Genomic DNA, 17,945 nt, shown 5'->3' with positions numbered 1-17,945 from the left:
AAAAGGTAAGTCAAATAGATATAAAACTATGTTTAATTTTTCGTCAAATGATAATTAATCGAACTGGGTAGGAAAAAAACGTCCTCGTCCATACAAGTATGCAATTGCACAACATGGCAGATGCCTAATGGAAATGTGTTGTTTTTATTCATCATTTTTGCAGTGCATTGAGTTTTTAGAATGGCAGATACCCGATGCCGATGATGAAACATTGTAACTCCTATAAGTATAAACAATGACGCCGTAGGGGCTCGCGTTGTGACAATTAATGTCAATTTTGCTTAAATTACTTACTGTAGTTATGTAACATGTTTAGTGCTAAAGAAATAACAAAATAAAGTATTAGCAAGTACTAAAGTATTAGTATTCAAGTATTAAGTTTGCATGTTTGTATACATTCCCTCTTAGCAGCGGCGCGGATTGTAGGAAATGATATACCCAGGTAAAGGACACTCGAGTAACATACTTTTTAAGTCGATATTTCTCTGTTCTAGAGAGATAGAAAACCACGAGCGGAGCTATATGTAAAAAACACATTTATTTAATAACTTACGTAACGTACCCATATTTTAAAATTTCTCCATCTCTCTATTTTATATTATTAACATATTTTTTAAATATTTCCATCTAATTATCTCAATATCATTGTAATTTTGGTCGAAAGACCTAACTCCTGTAACGTTGTCCAGCGCTACAATAGTGACCTTCTACGAGATGCTACGACGTAGCTCAGTGTTCATAATCCCGTAGCTTCTTGTTCTTCAATTATTTTTCCATAAAATGTTGTATACCCCATATCGAATTGATAAAGTGTAATTTGTACTCTTTATTCTATTAATTTTGTGATTGTTGGATAAATTATATGATATGTGTACTTAAATAAATTTACAAATAACGTATCAACCAAAAAGTCATGTCATCGGAAAATAAGCATAGCCAAATAAAATGAAAACATTTAATAAATTTTCAAACAATCTATTTTTACTTCCAGATAATCTTCCATCTATTTTAACGTGATCTGCAAGCATTACAATATCGAGAGGACTACATTGGTTAGCGAGTAAGTATATAATTAATCAATCAGTATTTGTCATAGTTTAATTTCATTGCAATTATAAATATCATACTTTGTATTCTTTTGTGGGGTGTTGCCTGTTGAGTTCATTGAATCTATAAAATCAATCGGCCAAATGAGAAACACTCCTTTTGTATATCAATAAATATTTTTTCATTCTTAAATACGAGTACTTATTATAAGTACATACGTTTGCATTGCAGGTCAAAACTTTGTCATGGACTGGTGATTTGTGGTGTACTTAGAACAAATTAATCCATGGATTTTGTGTTTCCTTAGCAAAGCCAACGATTAAATTGTTTACTAAGTGTACTAAAAAGATGTTATACTCGTAATTATATCTGTTGGAAGACAAAATAATACACTGATGTCGTGGGTGGGTGGTGATTTTTGTGGATATTTTTAATCTGCGAGAACAGAGAGATGAGAAAATTGAAAAGAGTATGATTCAATACAAATAATATAGAACAAAACCTAGTTCTAGTCGGTGGCAGTAATTCACAGTTATTATTAATTATGTATATACTAGCTTTTACCCGCGACTCAATTTTCAGCTAAATCAGTTCGACCGTTCTTGAGTTATAGTGTAACTAACACGACTTTCTTTTATATATATAGATTGCATATTGAATATAAGTTTCTGCAAATATTTATATTTACCAGAATAGGCTGTTGCAACAGCTTGTATTGGTTTATAATAGTGTTCGAAGCTACTAACTCTTATGTACAATTTTTGTACTTTTATTAAATGTGCAATGTTCATTTTAAATAAAAGTACAATTTATGAACATTGCACGAGCGTTCGTGCGATCGATTCGTGGGGCCCTTAACATCTTTGTTAAATCTAGCTTACAACAAAGACTGACGAAAACAAGCATCACCGCCGTAACGCACTTTGTTATTTTGATCTCACCCATGGACTGCACACGGCAAGCACATCGTAATTTTTGCGTTGTGAAGCCATGTGGAGTTCGTGGTTGAGAATCAAGCTCCGGTTGCTCCGATACTAGTTGTCTCTGCGTACAACTAACACATGCACCTCACAGATGACTCACGTTGCGAATCCACAGGTGAGTTGAAAGATATGGAAGAATTGAGGAACAAAGTTCCATTAATTAGAAATATAGATATGCTACGAATGTTAACCAAGGTAATGGTAGTAACTATTTTATTAATTACTAAATATTTTTATTTGTTTGATAACCTACAACTTAAATTTCATTTCACAGGACTACACCGAGAACATGGCGAGGAGGCTTGTAAAACACGTCACATGCTAATAGTGGTGGTTCCAGACCTGCAACATAAGTATACCACCAGCACAAAGTCTTCTTCATACGTTGTCCAATGTAAGTCTAAAGTCTGTTTAAAGACCTCGAATCAAAACAGCATTTTCATCTTCATTATTGTGATCGTTGCTGTCACAAACTAGCCTGAACAACATTTAACTAAACTCCATTAGGTCAAGATACCTTTTCGGTTATCACCAAATCAGGACAAGTAACGCAACCAAGTGTCTACAGTTTAAAAAGTTGCGAGGCTTTTTATCTACATACAACCTAAATCAATATCTGACTCGTGAGATCAACCCGAATATCATAAGACATCATGTTTTGATTTCAACAGCGGAGAAGCAAAAATAGTTCTAGATTGAATACTGATTACGGCCGATATACTCATCGCCAAAACGAGCTTTACGACGGTTTTGTTTGTGCTTCATTGTTATGGCATCAATTTGTTTCGAGCCCCAGCTCGCAACGTCCTAACGACACAATGAAATCAGAAAAGGGCTTATCTCAGTTATCTTTACGACTAAATAAATAACAGACTTGACGTCAGATATTCAAATCATTTTATGGTTTCTTTTAATAAGAATGTTACTTTCTCTTTATATCTTTTAATATTACAAAGCATATTTTCGCATGTTTTACAGTTCATTTGGTTGACACAATTTCTACGTTATAGGTTATCGTGCACCGATCATCGCGGCGGACCTTCGGAGTCGCCTTTGCGTAAACGGTAGAACGCGTCGCTCAACTCGTGGGTCACACGCCGTCAACTGGCGGATAGCGGACGCCTCTTTTTCAACGCGTCAGCCACTTCTCCTATGAAAGTTCGTGATTTACATAATGACTATAACTACATTTAAGTGTATTAATTTTAAAGCTTTAATGGTTTTGTTTACGATTTTAATATTGTTACAGGCAGTAGCATTATATGACAGTACACTAAGTAATCAACATATTTTCCTAATAATTTGTTATTTCCTTATTATATTTCGTTGTATTTTACGCTCTTTGAAAAAGCTTTTCTTGGCGAAAATGTTCAAAATAGTCACTATTTGTCTTTCATGGCTTAATAACAATAGTTAATCGAAATAATTAAGATAGGACTTTTAAAACTTTTTAAATCTTACAACACTACATGCCTAATAAGTGTTATAATGTAAAATTTTGTTGGTGAAAATATTTACAGTAAATGATGGCGTCCCGAGGATCCCTTTGCTAATTCGTCGTTACCTCGGATCACTTTATTTGATGTTACATTGTGACCCATTCAATTGGCATCAATTAAAGTATTCAAAGGTAACTAATATCATTCTCAGTCTCAACATCACTCACTGCATACTATTTCTTAGTTTAATTTCAAAAATGTATATCTGAATAGTCTATGCAAGTAGATACAGTAGACAGACTAGTAGATCTGAAATGTTATAGTTTTCTAAAAACATTTTAATTCATGTTCTATTGCGTTGCCGTCGCAATAACATCAGTTAAAGTTTTTTTAAGGCAACTAACACGATACCTCAGCCAGAGCATATCTGTAATGCACTTTTCACTTGTGGTTCTAAATCAATTTCATAATATATCCTTAGGCTTGCTCTGTATTACCTGCCTTTTGTCATTATAGAAGTTAGCATGATCAAGAGTGACTGTAGCACTAAATATACCACAGATATACAAAAACTTCCGTCAAAAATCGCAAGATTGTCGTATAAAAAGTTTGACAGAAGACAGAAGGCAGCAGACTCTTTGCCCTGGCGATACCTACTTATTAGAGCTTTTAGTTTTTCTCACCATTGTTTTATATTCTAAGATGTATATATAATATATATTATATATGGTTAGGCATAAGAAGAGATGGATGGATTGCGTATCGAATAAAATTACATAAACATAGAGAAGACAATTTGTATTTTCCTAAGAGCACTTTAAATGTTGTTAAAATGCGTTACCACCGCAATAACAAATACTGAAGTGTTCTAAGAACCTGACAAAATACTACAGCCAGAATATCTCTACGGTTATCAAAAATAAAAAGACAGTACCTAACAATTCAACATGTGACCATTCAGTTGGCATCAATTAATGTATTCAAAGGACAATAACACAATTACCTACCTGAAGATCTTTACTGTGTCCATTTCATAAGTATTTCAGAATATTGAACGAATTGTAAGAATTCTAACGTTTCAAAAGAATATCATATTCATATTCTAACTGAATAACCCAAAGCCGATCATTAAACATTACGATTAGACCAATAAATATGAATTTGAAGAAGTATGTCGATATGAATAAGTATAAAAAGAGATGGATGGATCGCATCACTTACAAAGTTACACATGGTACTTGTACATAAAGAAGACAACTTTGTAGTTTTCTAAGAACACTTTAATTGTTGTTAAAATGCGTTACCACCGGAATAACAAGAATTTCAGTGTTTTAAGGATACTAACAAAATATCTCAGCCATGATATCGCTACGGTAATAAAAAATCAGATGACCTTATATAAAAATTTATAGCCTGAAGATCGTTAATATTCAATCTCAATTTCAAAATATTCTGAACAATATATTTATGTGCTTGGTTTACTTTTGTAAAAATTAAGTAGTGTAAGATTTGTATTTGTAATAATATCTGTCTAAGTAGGCCCAAAAAAAAAATAGATAGATCGAGTCACGAATCAAACTAAGTATGGTATTCGTACATAATTTTATTTGAATAATATGTTGTAATATTTATACTATTCATTTTATATACATAATACAGTAATAAAACGTTAGTTGACATATAACTTTTTAATTTTAAGTGTTACTGCCGCAATAACAACAATTGAGACTCGTTAAAAGAACTAACAAATACAGCAGACAACATATCAATACTTACAGTGAACGAAAACGAGAAGAGATAATTATTTAATGTGATGTTATTTCTTATTTAAAATTTATAAGTGGTTTTCATACTTTGTTGTTTTTGTAAAAAATAACTGTTATTTTATTTTCTACCTTGTACATACCTAACCATAATGCTATCTATTAACTATACATATGTACTTATTATTGTTATTTAGAGACAGACCCAATGTTTATCAGTTTCAATAAAGATGAATTAATTTAATTTACCGATGTTTTAATTGTTTTAATTTTTTGTAACTACATACAATTAAACCTTATTTATGGAAAGAGTACTTTTGGCCTAGCACAAATATTTGTGCCAATCGTCTTCATGTCGTCAACGTTAATTATATCAAATATATGATTTCGTATGATGAAATGTGAGAATTTTAATGTACTACTCGTATACGCCCGATGGGAAATTTAATACAAATTTTATCGTTGACGACACGATGGCGTATGATACAAATACTCGTTATAGGTCCACAGACGGAATAAACTTATCTACCCATATTAATTGCCATAAATGCTAGGGCTAGAGTCTTTTGCGTAAAGGTTTCTGTTACCACGTAGGCGAGTACTAATAAAAGAAGCGCAAGAATTGCGCAGAATAACTTAAAAGTTGACATAAACACTTTCAAAATAAATTATGGCAATTTTCAAGTTATCATTTCGAAAGAATAACAGCTCTCTCTCTATAGAAATTTTTTACCAATCACTTTACGGATTAGAATTTCTTTAAGTTTTTTTTTATGTTCGTGAAGGTAGTGATAGAAACCTCTACTTAAAAAATCATGTCTAGTCTATACTTTCTGTATTTAGGACTGTGCAGTCATATATCAGTCCGTCAGTTTATTTACTATTTACGGAACTCAAAGAAAAAACATAATAAGTAGCCTCTACATGTTCTTCCAGATTATATTCTACATTTGTACCAAATTTCATCATGACCCGTTGAGCCGTTCCGGAGATACCTTCAAACAAACATCCATCTTAACTTTCGCATTTATAATATTAATAAGGTGGGTGAGATTAAATAAGACTATTTATAAGGTGGTGATCATCGTGGCGATCTTTGGGGAAGGCCTATGCCCAGCAGTGGGCGTTACGAGGGTGAAATGATGATGATGATGAAGGTGGCAAAGGAGGATTTTTATTTTGGTTTTATATTTCTTGCTTGTTTTCTATCAATGTTATACACCTGTTATTGGATAAATTATCAGTTTTGTTGTCTTGTGTATTGTATTATTATTATTTTAAGTATTAATTTTGTGTTTGTTGTATAAATTATCTTTTGTGTGTACATGTATAAAATAAATAAATAAATAAAAGGAGATAGCGGCCACCTGAATTCGCCGAAGTGTATGAATATAGCGCCAATAGCGAAGTGAAGAATGACCATTGGCATCTATAATTGCAGATGCGTTGTCTACCTTTAATCAACGGGAAAGGGAACGCACAGAAAGAGGATCCCTTTCCTAAGCGTCCCCTCTACCGCCAAATCCACTTCGCCTTTCCTTTTAAGAAAAGGGTGGAAAGGGACCGTGGACTAAAATTAGGTCTCTGGCGGGTCCAGACAATGTAACATTCGATTATCACTATCCCTAGTACAATCGACAAAATGTGTCAAATACGTGACAAATATTTTATATATTCTTTGGACACGCATGTGACATATCGAAAGTTATTGTCACTTCCATACATTTTTTACTTTTCGATTACAGACTTCGCTTATCGAAAATAACATTGTCTAGCCCCTATCTTTTAATTCGAAACGAAACAAAATCTGTCAATGAAGCCAAGCAGCGACCTGCAGTCATAGATACAAAATATTTACTCTGTGTAATCTATGCTTGAAAAATTCTCGTTCAGTTGTATTCATTTTATACTCTTTGATCGTTTTCTTGGAGCGGTGAGCCACTCATCAACTCAACACTCAATCTCAATCAGTTCAGTCCATTTTAAATTCGATCGCTGGAGACGGGATCGAGTATCGCAGTTTTCTGTTTTGTACAGTCTTGTGCCGGTTAATGATTTATTTTCATCAGTTTATCCGATCAACAAGAGTCTGAAGACATTAATACCTTAAGAAAACCGAAAGCTCACGAGTTTGCAAGATGGAGGAAGATTTGGTAGATCATAGTACTGTTCGCATTGTTATTAAAGACGAAGATTCAGTCCTTGAAAGGTCAGCCATTGCAAACGTACAAAATTCGTGTTGGCCTGAAAAAATGATGCGGTGCATATATAATTTAACATCATACTTCCGGAAGCCAGACCTAAAATGTGAAAACGGTAAGTCATATTTTATTTTGAGTTCGTTTGTATTGATTGATTTTGCTAGGTCCCGTAGGATGCATCCCCGGCGCATTCAAGGTCGCTGATCCACGCATGTTTACAAGGACGCAGATTTATTGATTTTCTATTTATAGCCTCCCAATCCTTTCCAACATTTTTAAATGCGAAAGTAGCTCTGTCTGTCTGTCTGACTCGCTTTCTCTCCAAAACCACTGAACCTGAAAGGACATAGGCTACATTTTAACGCGAAAAAGGGGTTGGAAGTGGGGATGGAAATTTTTTATGGAATTATCATCATCTTTACAGTCCGAAGCTTTAATCTTATTTTTTAGACTGTTAATTTGATTTAAATAAATGTGACATTTAAAGTTTGTAAAAGCTTTACCCTCAAGGGTGCAAAATAACAATAGGGAATAGGAGATGGAAGTTAGTATGGGAATATGGAAGCTTTATGTTAATGTTTTGTAAGTTTAAGTAAAATACAACAACAGAGACCACGGACCTCCATTTCGAATGGTTCTGACAAACTTCTCTCGCTTCTTGTACATTCATTCATCAATGCATAGGACATAAAATTATAAGACTAAATAATTAAAATGGTACCCGAATATAGTATTTCATGCGGATGAATGCATAGGCACAGCGAGCATCTAATATGTTATACAAAATAGATTATTATGGTACATATAAATGATGCTTACTAAAGGTTTTTAAGAAACTATATTTTTTAAACACAATTTTCTTTTCTTAAACATAATATATGTTTTTATTACTGGTGGATATGGTTCTTTATTACTCTATGCCATAGGTACCATAAATTGTTTTCGAAGAAAAAAGCTTTTAAGCTCTTCAAAAGTAGCCTAGGTGCACTATCATCAAAAATGTGTGTAGAGGCCCAAACTGGCATAAAGTACACCAATAATCCAATATTAATTTTGACATAATTGTTGTTGATAATATGAAGGCTATTGTTACAAATATTCATGCTGGGCTCTATCACTTTTAGAGTCTAATGTTTTTAAGTAAGTCATAATCTTTCCAGAAGAAATATGGGAGGTACCTTATGAATCCATTACTGACCATGTATATATTGGATCTGGAGCTCAAGGAGTAGTATACAGAGGTATATTACGAGGAGAGATGGTGGCTGTCAAAAAACTTACAAAAAAATCAGAGACAGATATCAAGCACCTAAGGAAGTTAAACCATGAGAATATTGGTGTGTATTTTAAATTAATAAATATAATCTATAATATGAATCCTGTAGTACAATCCTTTGTATGAAAATCTTGCCTGTTTTATTGAAAACAACCAAAATAATCTCTTTTTTGACTTGACTTAGTTAGTTTAATATCACCATCACATTAAAAAGAACATATGTATTCTTTTGGACAGTTCGCTTTCGTGGTGTGTGCAGTGAGCCACCATACTGCATTATTATGGAGTACTGTCAGTATGGACGTCTATTTGAATTCCTGCATAGTGGCGTAAGCTTCACTCCCAGCCAGATCCTGAAGTGGGCTAAGGAAATTGCTCATGGCATGAGCTATCTTCATAGCCATAAGATTATACACCGTGACTTAAAAAGTCCCAAGTTAGTATTATTTTTTTAGAATCAAAATTAATTTATTTCTTACATTGACTAGAGAGTGGTATATGGTGATATTTTGATGTTTTTTTGTTTTAGCCTTTTGATTGCGGATAATTTAGTGGTGAAAGTTAGTGATTTCGGTACTAGTCGCGAATGGAATGATGTTAGCGAGATAATGAGTTTCACGGGCACAGTAGCTTGGATGGCACCAGAAGTGATACGCCATGAGCCATGTTCTGAGCGGGTTGATGTATGGTCATATGGCGTTGTGTTGTGGGAGTTGCTGACTCAGGAGGTTCCTTACAAGAGTCTCGAGACTCATGCTGTGATGTGGGGAGTTGGCACTGACACTATTTCGCTCCACATCCCATCCACCTGCCCGGATAGTCTTCAATTATTGCTGAACCAGTGTTGGAGTCGCGTACCGCGTAACAGGCAAGTGTCTTCTAACCTTATCAATTTCGATATCTTATATAAAGTTAATGACATTATGCATTTCTTCCTTTTTATACACAGACCACCATTCAAGATCATTTTGGCGCATTTGGACGTCGCTGGCGATGAACTGAATGCAATGTGCTTGGATCGCTTCAACGAAATCCAAAGTGGCTGGCGTCAGGAAGTGCGACATAGTATGGAGAAAATGTATGCAAGGTGAATATTTTTTTTATAAATTTAACTATGACTCCTGATAAAAGTAAGCAAGGGTTTGCCATATAATATGTTAAAATCTTATGTTTTTATGTAATTGTTATCATTAACATAATTGAACTTTTTCAAAAGACCCGAGCAGTCACAAGCGCAAGATACAACCAACCGTCGCGAAGAAGAGAAACAGGCTCGCCGAATGTACGAGAAGCAATTGATGCGCGCTAACGAACTGTACATGGAGGTGTGCTCCGTCCGCCTCCAGCTGGAGCAACGTGAAAAGGATATTGCTGAGTGAGTGCTTTATTTATATCATTTCCACCACCTACTATCAATTTAGGGTAGGCTCAAGGCCTTTAATAATGTTATATTTTATATATTTAAATGAAATATTTTTAAACAGGCGCGAGAAAGCTTTGAAGAACTGCCATTGCAAATCACGCAAGAAGTTTAAGCAGTACAATCGTCAGACGTCAACATCATCTGATGGACCGAAGGTTCCATCGCCATGCAATCAGCCTAACATTGATGCGCTGCGACGTCGCAAGAAGAAGCAGCCGGAGCCCAATCCTCACGCTCAGGTGCTGGTGAACCTCGTCAACTCGGAAACTGTGTCCATCGCAGTTATTGATGATCGCACCGGCTGCGAATGTGACAACATTATAGATAACAACAACATTGAAACAATGCTGCCAATGAAGGATTCCTTCGTTGAGGCCAACGGCAATGACGTCAAAGACATTGCCTGCAATATTCACTTCAACAAACTGTCCCTTGTATAAATTACTCACAAAGTCTATTCACATTCCGAATAGCTCTTTGCTGCATAGTATTTCTCATTCTACATGCATGTAATGATGGTTTACTTAATGTAGTATATAAAACAGTATTAATGCAGTTGATGCATTTTCAAAGTAAATCATTCTCATCTCTTTTCTATATTTAATGTGTTGGTATTCCATTTTGAATGGTTCAGTTGCGGAATGGAGCTTTGATAAGGCACATGTGTGGATTTATATTTTTTTATTTGTGAGTTTCACTGGCCTAAAACTATAACAGGTTAAATCAGTATTATTTGTTGATATTAATATTTAGTTACTACTTTTTTTTTTATATTATTTTGTTAATGTTAACCATGGTAGTTAATATGAGATGGATGTATGACAAATAAAAGGTACTTAATTACAAAATGTGTGGTGACATTCCTATGAAAAGTTTTGTACTTCTTGGGATCAATTTTATATTGCTATTTAAAGAAATAAAGACATCACTGTCATATTCATTTGGTCAAATAATTTTATTTTTTTTACTAAAGCTTTTCTACTTTATATGAATAAAAATTTATTTTTGTAATGCGGTTTTCCGAAACAGAAATTGTTACAAAAGGGATTTTTATAGTAAATAAAATTTTGGTTTAACAAACTGGAAGACATGGTATTAGATGACTCGGTTGTAACAATTTTTCATCGGAACATGAGTGTAAGGGATTTCTAAAGAGATGAGTATAACTTCGAGTTAAGAAAACAATCTCAAAATATTACTAATAGTAAAATTTTTTATTTTATATTTATATATTTATTTTTTTGATAATTTTTGTTTAGCATTTTTGTATTAAATTATGTCATTCCTAACTATTCTGTCTTCTGTCGTCTTAAATTCAAATTGAATAAAAAATAGTTAATATAACAATATATAGTTGTAATTCTAGATGTTTACTGTTAAGAAAACAGTCTTAATCTGTCTACTATTTTACCTTTCAAGAGATGTGCTTAATATTTTCTGATGCTTATTAGATGATGTTCCAAAGGCAGTATAGTTAGCAGCGGCAATTAAATAACTACCACTTTTATTTATTAATTAAAGTTATAAGTAGACTAAGAATAATAGACTGTCTCTAGTCTGAACTTTTGATGAATCTTTACTGTTTATGATATTCTTCTTAGAAATGAAATGTATTAAATATACTATTTTTGATCTTAGATATTAAAATAGATGGAATAAAATGAACACAACATTAATGATGTACTATTTCTTATAACTATTATTGTAGTTGCAGTTCAGTAGAATTTATTTAGATTTCGAAATAAAATTATAAATGTATTTTCAATTAACATAAAATATTAGAATAGTCCCTTATGTTATTCATTCCGGATTTTTTCTTTGAAGTGAAAATATCCCAGTAACTTTAGAGTCAATTTTATTTCTATAAAAATTATATACATTCCATAACCTTTACGATTTCCAAGCGCAGAGTTTTATTTAAGTGTCTATGCTCAATTTTTTCTCTCGTCACTTAAATGTCTAGTCATTAATTAGTCTAATTTAAATATTTTGTGTAGTATTAGACAATGTAGATTCAATTTATGGAATAAAGAACTTCTATGTGTAAAATTATTGTTTGATTTCTAATCCTTGGTTTATGAGACCAAAATTTCTTTACAAAATATATCATTATTCCTGTCATTATCTTTGACAAAACAGAGTTAAAGATACGTATTGATTTTGGTCTTAGAAATCCACTGTAAATACATTAAACCGTCAAACTATACGTTTTCATCAAGCAACAAAGTACACAATAAAAATATAAAATACTTTAATATTGATTTAATTTTCCACAAGATCATTTGTATGTCTAAATAAATATTTTCTTATAAGATCTAAAACATTATCGATATGGTGCCGTTTCGTAGGACGAGAACAATGAGAATTTGTTTGACATGTTCGGTTCAAGTTCGTTCTGTTTCAAGATTTTCATCGTAAATAGTTTAACAAACAAGTCGAATAAAGCCGTATAGTATAAATTAGATTACGATTAGAGAACGCAGAACAAATAAAATAAGATGCTATGAAAGAAAGTACCTAATGTGCATGGCTTCAACTTAATGAATAACAAAAAATAAAGCTTCTTTTAGTTTTTCGAAATTATTACTTATTTTTAAAGGAATTTCAGGATGGGGGTCGCGGGGAACAGCTAGTATGTAATAGAGTCCACAGCAGCATCGAGTGCTGCCCGAATGACCCGGTTGCTCCACGGCCACAGAAGACGGGCTTAAAGTGGACATGTTTTCTCGTTTCCTCTGGAGAATGTTTTAATTTTCTCACGATTTCAAAAAAGCTGCGTAGAAATTTATTACCAAGCAAGTAAATCAGCAAATACTAAATTCTACGCAAGAAAATATGTACATCTACAGAGTTACAGCTTAATTATAACTTTTATGTAGAATTTGTACATAACATGAAATATATATAAAGAAATGAGAGTGTAATTAAAACGATGTATACAGATCAGCTGTTTAAGCGAGAGAAGAGTGATGATATTGGCGAAATATTTGCACCGTTTGAAATTCGGGCTGCGCATGCTACATTTTTTAGTATTATTTATAGAAAGTCCGCGGGCGGGAGTCGGCGCGCGCACTCGGTGTGGCGCGCGCGGGCCGAGAGCACTGGAGCCCCATGGAGCCCCCCGCGTTCCCCGCCGGCGCCGGCGGCCTCCAGACCGTGAGGGCTGCGCCCGGTAGTGACGCCGACCTAGTACTCCCTCCGCCTAACGGCACACCACCTTTCCACTACGTATGGTATGTTCTATTTCTAGACAGAATTTCCCTAAATTGTAATTTTGACTTAAATATACAGCGAGTTTTATTTTAGATGTAAATTTATATAGTTATGGCCAATTTCTAGTTAAATCACCACAGCTGACTAAAATCATACCGGGATAGATTTGCCAGGACGATTTTGAGATGTATGACTAAGCTCATTGAGTGCACAGTGATTGACGTATGCGCTGGAGCGCTCGCGTCGCGCCGGTAAGCGTTGTTTATTTTTCACACGTCGAAGCGTATAAATACAGACCAGGAAGCAGGTCATCGCAGATATTCGATACTCAGTCCCTCGTACAGTGTTGTTATACTTCATGTTTCAGTTAAAAAAAGTACAAAATGATGAACTGTGACTGCAAAGGACGATGTTTTAATGGCATTGTTTATGTCATATGCGGAAAGATTTTTGAACAGGATTTAACTATATTTTACGCAAACCTTCATCGAAAATCATGTTTCTTTATTTTTTCTTTTATTGACGATAAGGAATAGAAATTAGAGATCTCTATGTGATTGTTTCAACCAAGTTTCAACAGTGATAATTAACATGAACTTCACTTGTTCTAACTCTTTCTCAAAACTTAAACTTATGAATATTCAGTTCAGTAATTTGTTTTCAACAGTAAATATACTTTAGTATTATTTTATAGATGTTTAATTCATGTCCATATTTGCTTAATACTTTAACATAATATAACTTAATTTTAATAATCATTAACTCTTGGAACAATTTCTAGTACCTTGTATTAGAGTAACAACCACTTAGGTAAACAAAAGATTGTATAACTTTTACCTACATAGCTGAATTACTTCTTACCAAAAATAAATTTGAGGTTATCAAGAACGTTGCTCGTAGCCGTTTGCCATCTAGTGACATTAGGGTAAACTAAAAACTAATGTTCATTAAAATATACTTTAATCGCGCCATCTGTTAGCGAGCTTCTGAAACTTTTCAGTAAAATATCGATTTATTTTTTGTAAGATGCATCAAACTGTTATGTTATCGTTCAAATATAAATAAATCTGTGTTAGGTATCGGAATACGACCTAAACTAACTTCTATTCACATGTTCATCAAATCAAAAGTCTTGAAGAAAATGACTCGTTTTTGTAAAAAAATAGCTTTTTGTGATTTTATCACATTAATAAATGAGCGTTTATCTTGATTAATAAATATAATGCTCTTCACCTTAAAAAATTTGATCGTTATCAATTGTTGTACAGTGGACACATTTTAGATTTTTCTAGCCTAGATAGTATCGAGGAAAATAATCTTAGTTTACTGCAAAAACCATCTTACATCTCATAATGTGGCGTCACGCGATAAACAAATAGCGGCGCTGGCGTCGCATCTACGGAAATATCCGGCGGCTCGTAGCGCGCACAGTCTGCGCTCGCGCTTTGCCATCGCGAACTCGAAGCGAGATGCGCTCCCGCCATGGGCAGCAATTGTTGTAAAGGCGACGCAGCTGGGAGACCGATCAAGTCGAGCTCCTCCATCTACAGCAGGTATTTGTGGCTGGCCATCGTCATCGGCCAAGAGTTGCGCGGTGTGCCCTGGGTACTGCGCGCGCTGACACCCTGGCCGTACGTAGTGTGTCATCAGTGGTCACTACTCTGCTGCACTGCAGCACTGCTCTCCCCAGTCACCATTAACCGTTGCCAAATATTGTTCATTAAAATGTTCTAAACATATGTGAATTGTAATAATAATCATTTTACATCATCGTAAATCACGCTGGCCGTTATATGTTTTTCTTGTAGCTCCTTCGCATTGATGTCGTGTTAGTTGTAATTGTTGCTTCAATATTATTTATATTTTAAATTATAAATAGCGGCTAACCGATTTGTATTATTTAAAATTATTTTGGAACAAAAATTAACGAAACATTAATTGTGGAATAACAATAAAAAAGTGTTGTATATATTATGAACAAATAATAAGCATCTTTAATATTTCAGTAGAATTTTTCAGAAGTGCTTCTATGATTACTTTTGAAAGTTAATTTATATTTTAGTAATATTTTTAAGAGACAGTACTCTAGTCCAACAAGTATATCTGGACTGGTTGCTTGCCTTGCCTTGCTATCGTGGTTAGTTCTGTCAGAAAATATAATAAAATAAAACATATCATATAATAAAACATACTTTAGTAGACGTAAAAATGGAACCACATGACAAGTACTACTGGTCGTATAAAAAAAACCATCAAAATCGACGCATCAGGAGGGGAGCTACGAACTAATAACAACCATAAAAACCTCCCTCCACGCCGCGGTAACGCTTTTGCACGGGAGGCTCTGGTGATTTATTATATTTAACTTAGTTTGACTTATACCAATATGGTCAGATAATTTTCTCGACTTATAAAACTGTTAAGCCCAACAAAAAAATCGTTAAGTGTTAATTTTAATACGCATTTATAGTGAAGATTTTTTTCCAGTGCGATTAATTACTGCGCATTACGCATCAAGAAGACAATGTTTAAAATCTTGGCACTGCGAACTTGTTTGACAATACTGATTACCATAATTCGGTTTTTGTTCCTTATTGCGCTGTAATTTTTGTTTGTTTTGTTTAAAAATTTTCATGTCCAAAAAAAAATCTCCGAATTTTTTATGTATTTCAAAAGTTTATCTTAAGCTAAATCGAGTGTCGAATAAAAATGTAAAACTTTTTTTCCAATAAAATTAACGAAATTAAAAGTGATAATAAAAATGCGTATTCTACTATTAGTTAGTGACTGTTTTTAAAAAGCATACCTTAGCATAACCGTCTTGCCCGTCCGTATCCTAAACATGAAGTAAATAATGTACATAATTAAAATCAATGTTGTTTCCTAAATGTCTTGTTTCTTTTTTAAAGAAGATAAGAATACTTTGAAGAAAAAAGTAGATTCTATGAGAAAAAAATGTTTGAGTATAATATATATAATGTACCAGCTTAGGAAGGACCTTGCTTGCATTCGTTTTCGCATACCTAGTTCGAGGTGATTTTAAACATTTCAAAGCGTTGTTCACGTTGTTCGATTGATTTTATTAATAAAATATTAATCGTGTATTTCTGAGATTAAGATTCCCGTTTGAAACATGTTTTATCTCCCTTTTGACAAAGATATTGAGAGAGATATGTCTTATATAGAGATATTGCATTGGTGTCGGAAATCAACGGTTAGATGGGTTTCTTACAAAACAACTGTCGCCTACTTAGTATTAGGCAGGCATTTGATAACGCAGCTGGCTCGTACACCACGTCCTACATGTAGAGAGTAATGTGTCAAAATACATTGCTATTAATAAACTTCGTAGAAAACATCTTGATTGTTTAAAAATAGGTTAGCAAATTTAAGCTGACTAAACAAACAGTGTTTGTGTGTAAAATATTACTGCGTGTCCCAGATTGACTGTATGGATTGTCAAAGAAATTGAGCTCCTTTGCCACACTTATCTAAATGTCCTTGTCCAGATCGTTGGTCCATTTAAAACATTGCTAGGTTATTAACGTAATACAAAAAAAATCATGGAAATTAAACATAAGAATGTACATATCTACTAAAAAAAATACTTATCCATTTCACAGATTTTTTTTTATTTAAAACAAAAATTTCTAAATACTTACCCGTCTTCTAAATGCATATGTGGCATTGTTTACGACTTGTCCATAAATTTAAACCGGTTGTTTAAAATTAGTTCAAAGTCGAAACGGGCAGTTAACTTGCACGTACAAAATATAAAACAAAAAAAAAGCATGAAAATGCGTCGTAAACTGAAATGAGAGCGTAACAACATCCCGAATGACGTTGCAATGAAAACAACATCGTTGCATGAAGGAAATTCTCGCGTTCGAAAGTCATAAAGTTTGGGGCTAACGTTATGATGTTGTTTTAAATTTATTTTACTATTAGATTCTATAAAGTGAAGACAATGATTTTAATTTTTTTTTATTTATTGATTTCAACTTGATGCAATCATTAAAAATTTCTACGATATCCGTTATTTTTAAGGTAAATTTATAGGAGATGAATTTGTTTGGACCAATTGCAATAGAAATTGAAATAGTTAACATTTTTTTCAAACTTAAAATATTCCGCAATATCTTACCATATTTTTATTGCATAAAAATTATCATTACATATGTAAATTAAGTTCATTTTTCATAAGACCCCGAAAAACATGCAAGAAAAACTACTCATTGAATTTAAAATTAAAACTTTATTCGGGACAGGCACGGAAGCGTCGAATGGTTAAAAATACTATTTATAGACAAGCTCCGGTTATATTTAGATGGTTTGTAGATGGAGACAATGATTAAGACATATATATTTTTTTAATCTGAAAACGATTTTTTTGGACTTAAAATTTGTCTTATCTGAATATGTAACTAATCCGTATTATCTTCCGACTTTACATAATTCTTAGACTACTCAAAAGTTAAGTTAAAGTTACTATAGGTAACATTTTATACATACATGTTAGATTAGAAGAAATAATGACTCTACTTACAATGGCTTCAATGGGTGGTACACACTTTTATTGTAATTGTGTACATTGAACCCT

The 17,945-nt window shown here is 33.3% G+C and overlaps 2 protein-coding genes across 3 annotated transcripts in view; both read left to right on the top strand.

The window, feature by feature from the left end:
* Positions 1-7,224: 7,224 nt before the first annotated feature.
* Positions 7,225-10,844, top strand: LOC106717093 (mitogen-activated protein kinase kinase kinase 12). Of its 2 annotated transcripts, none has more exons than XM_014510808.2 (7): positions 7,225-7,548; positions 8,597-8,770; positions 8,947-9,145; positions 9,239-9,577; positions 9,659-9,796; positions 9,926-10,084; positions 10,194-10,844. In XM_014510808.2, the coding sequence occupies exons 1-7, from the start codon at positions 7,371-7,373 to the stop codon at positions 10,570-10,572; spliced, it is 1,566 nt and encodes a 521-aa protein (XP_014366294.2). In that variant the 5' UTR covers positions 7,225-7,370; the 3' UTR covers positions 10,573-10,844. The 2 variants fall into 2 exon arrangements, with proteins under 2 accessions (XP_014366294.2, XP_014366293.2); XM_014510807.2 differs by having other exon boundaries at positions 8,594-8,770.
* Positions 10,845-13,204: 2,360 nt separating this feature from the next.
* The window catches only part of LOC106716992, a 43,200-nt gene continuing 38,459 nt past the window's right edge, over positions 13,205-17,945 (top strand). The window contains exon 1 of the mRNA XM_045686129.1: positions 13,205-13,365. Within this exon, the coding sequence (XP_045542085.1) occupies positions 13,244-13,365 (122 nt within the window). The 5' untranslated portion in view covers positions 13,205-13,243. The remainder of the gene's footprint in view (positions 13,366-17,945) is intronic.

This window comes from Papilio machaon, chromosome Z, assembly GCF_912999745.1.
Source record: "Papilio machaon chromosome Z, ilPapMach1.1, whole genome shotgun sequence".
In the NCBI taxonomy this organism is placed as follows: domain Eukaryota; kingdom Metazoa; phylum Arthropoda; class Insecta; order Lepidoptera; family Papilionidae; genus Papilio; species Papilio machaon.
Note: the sequence above shows the minus strand (reverse complement) of the source record. Positions and strands in the feature narration are given on the sequence as shown.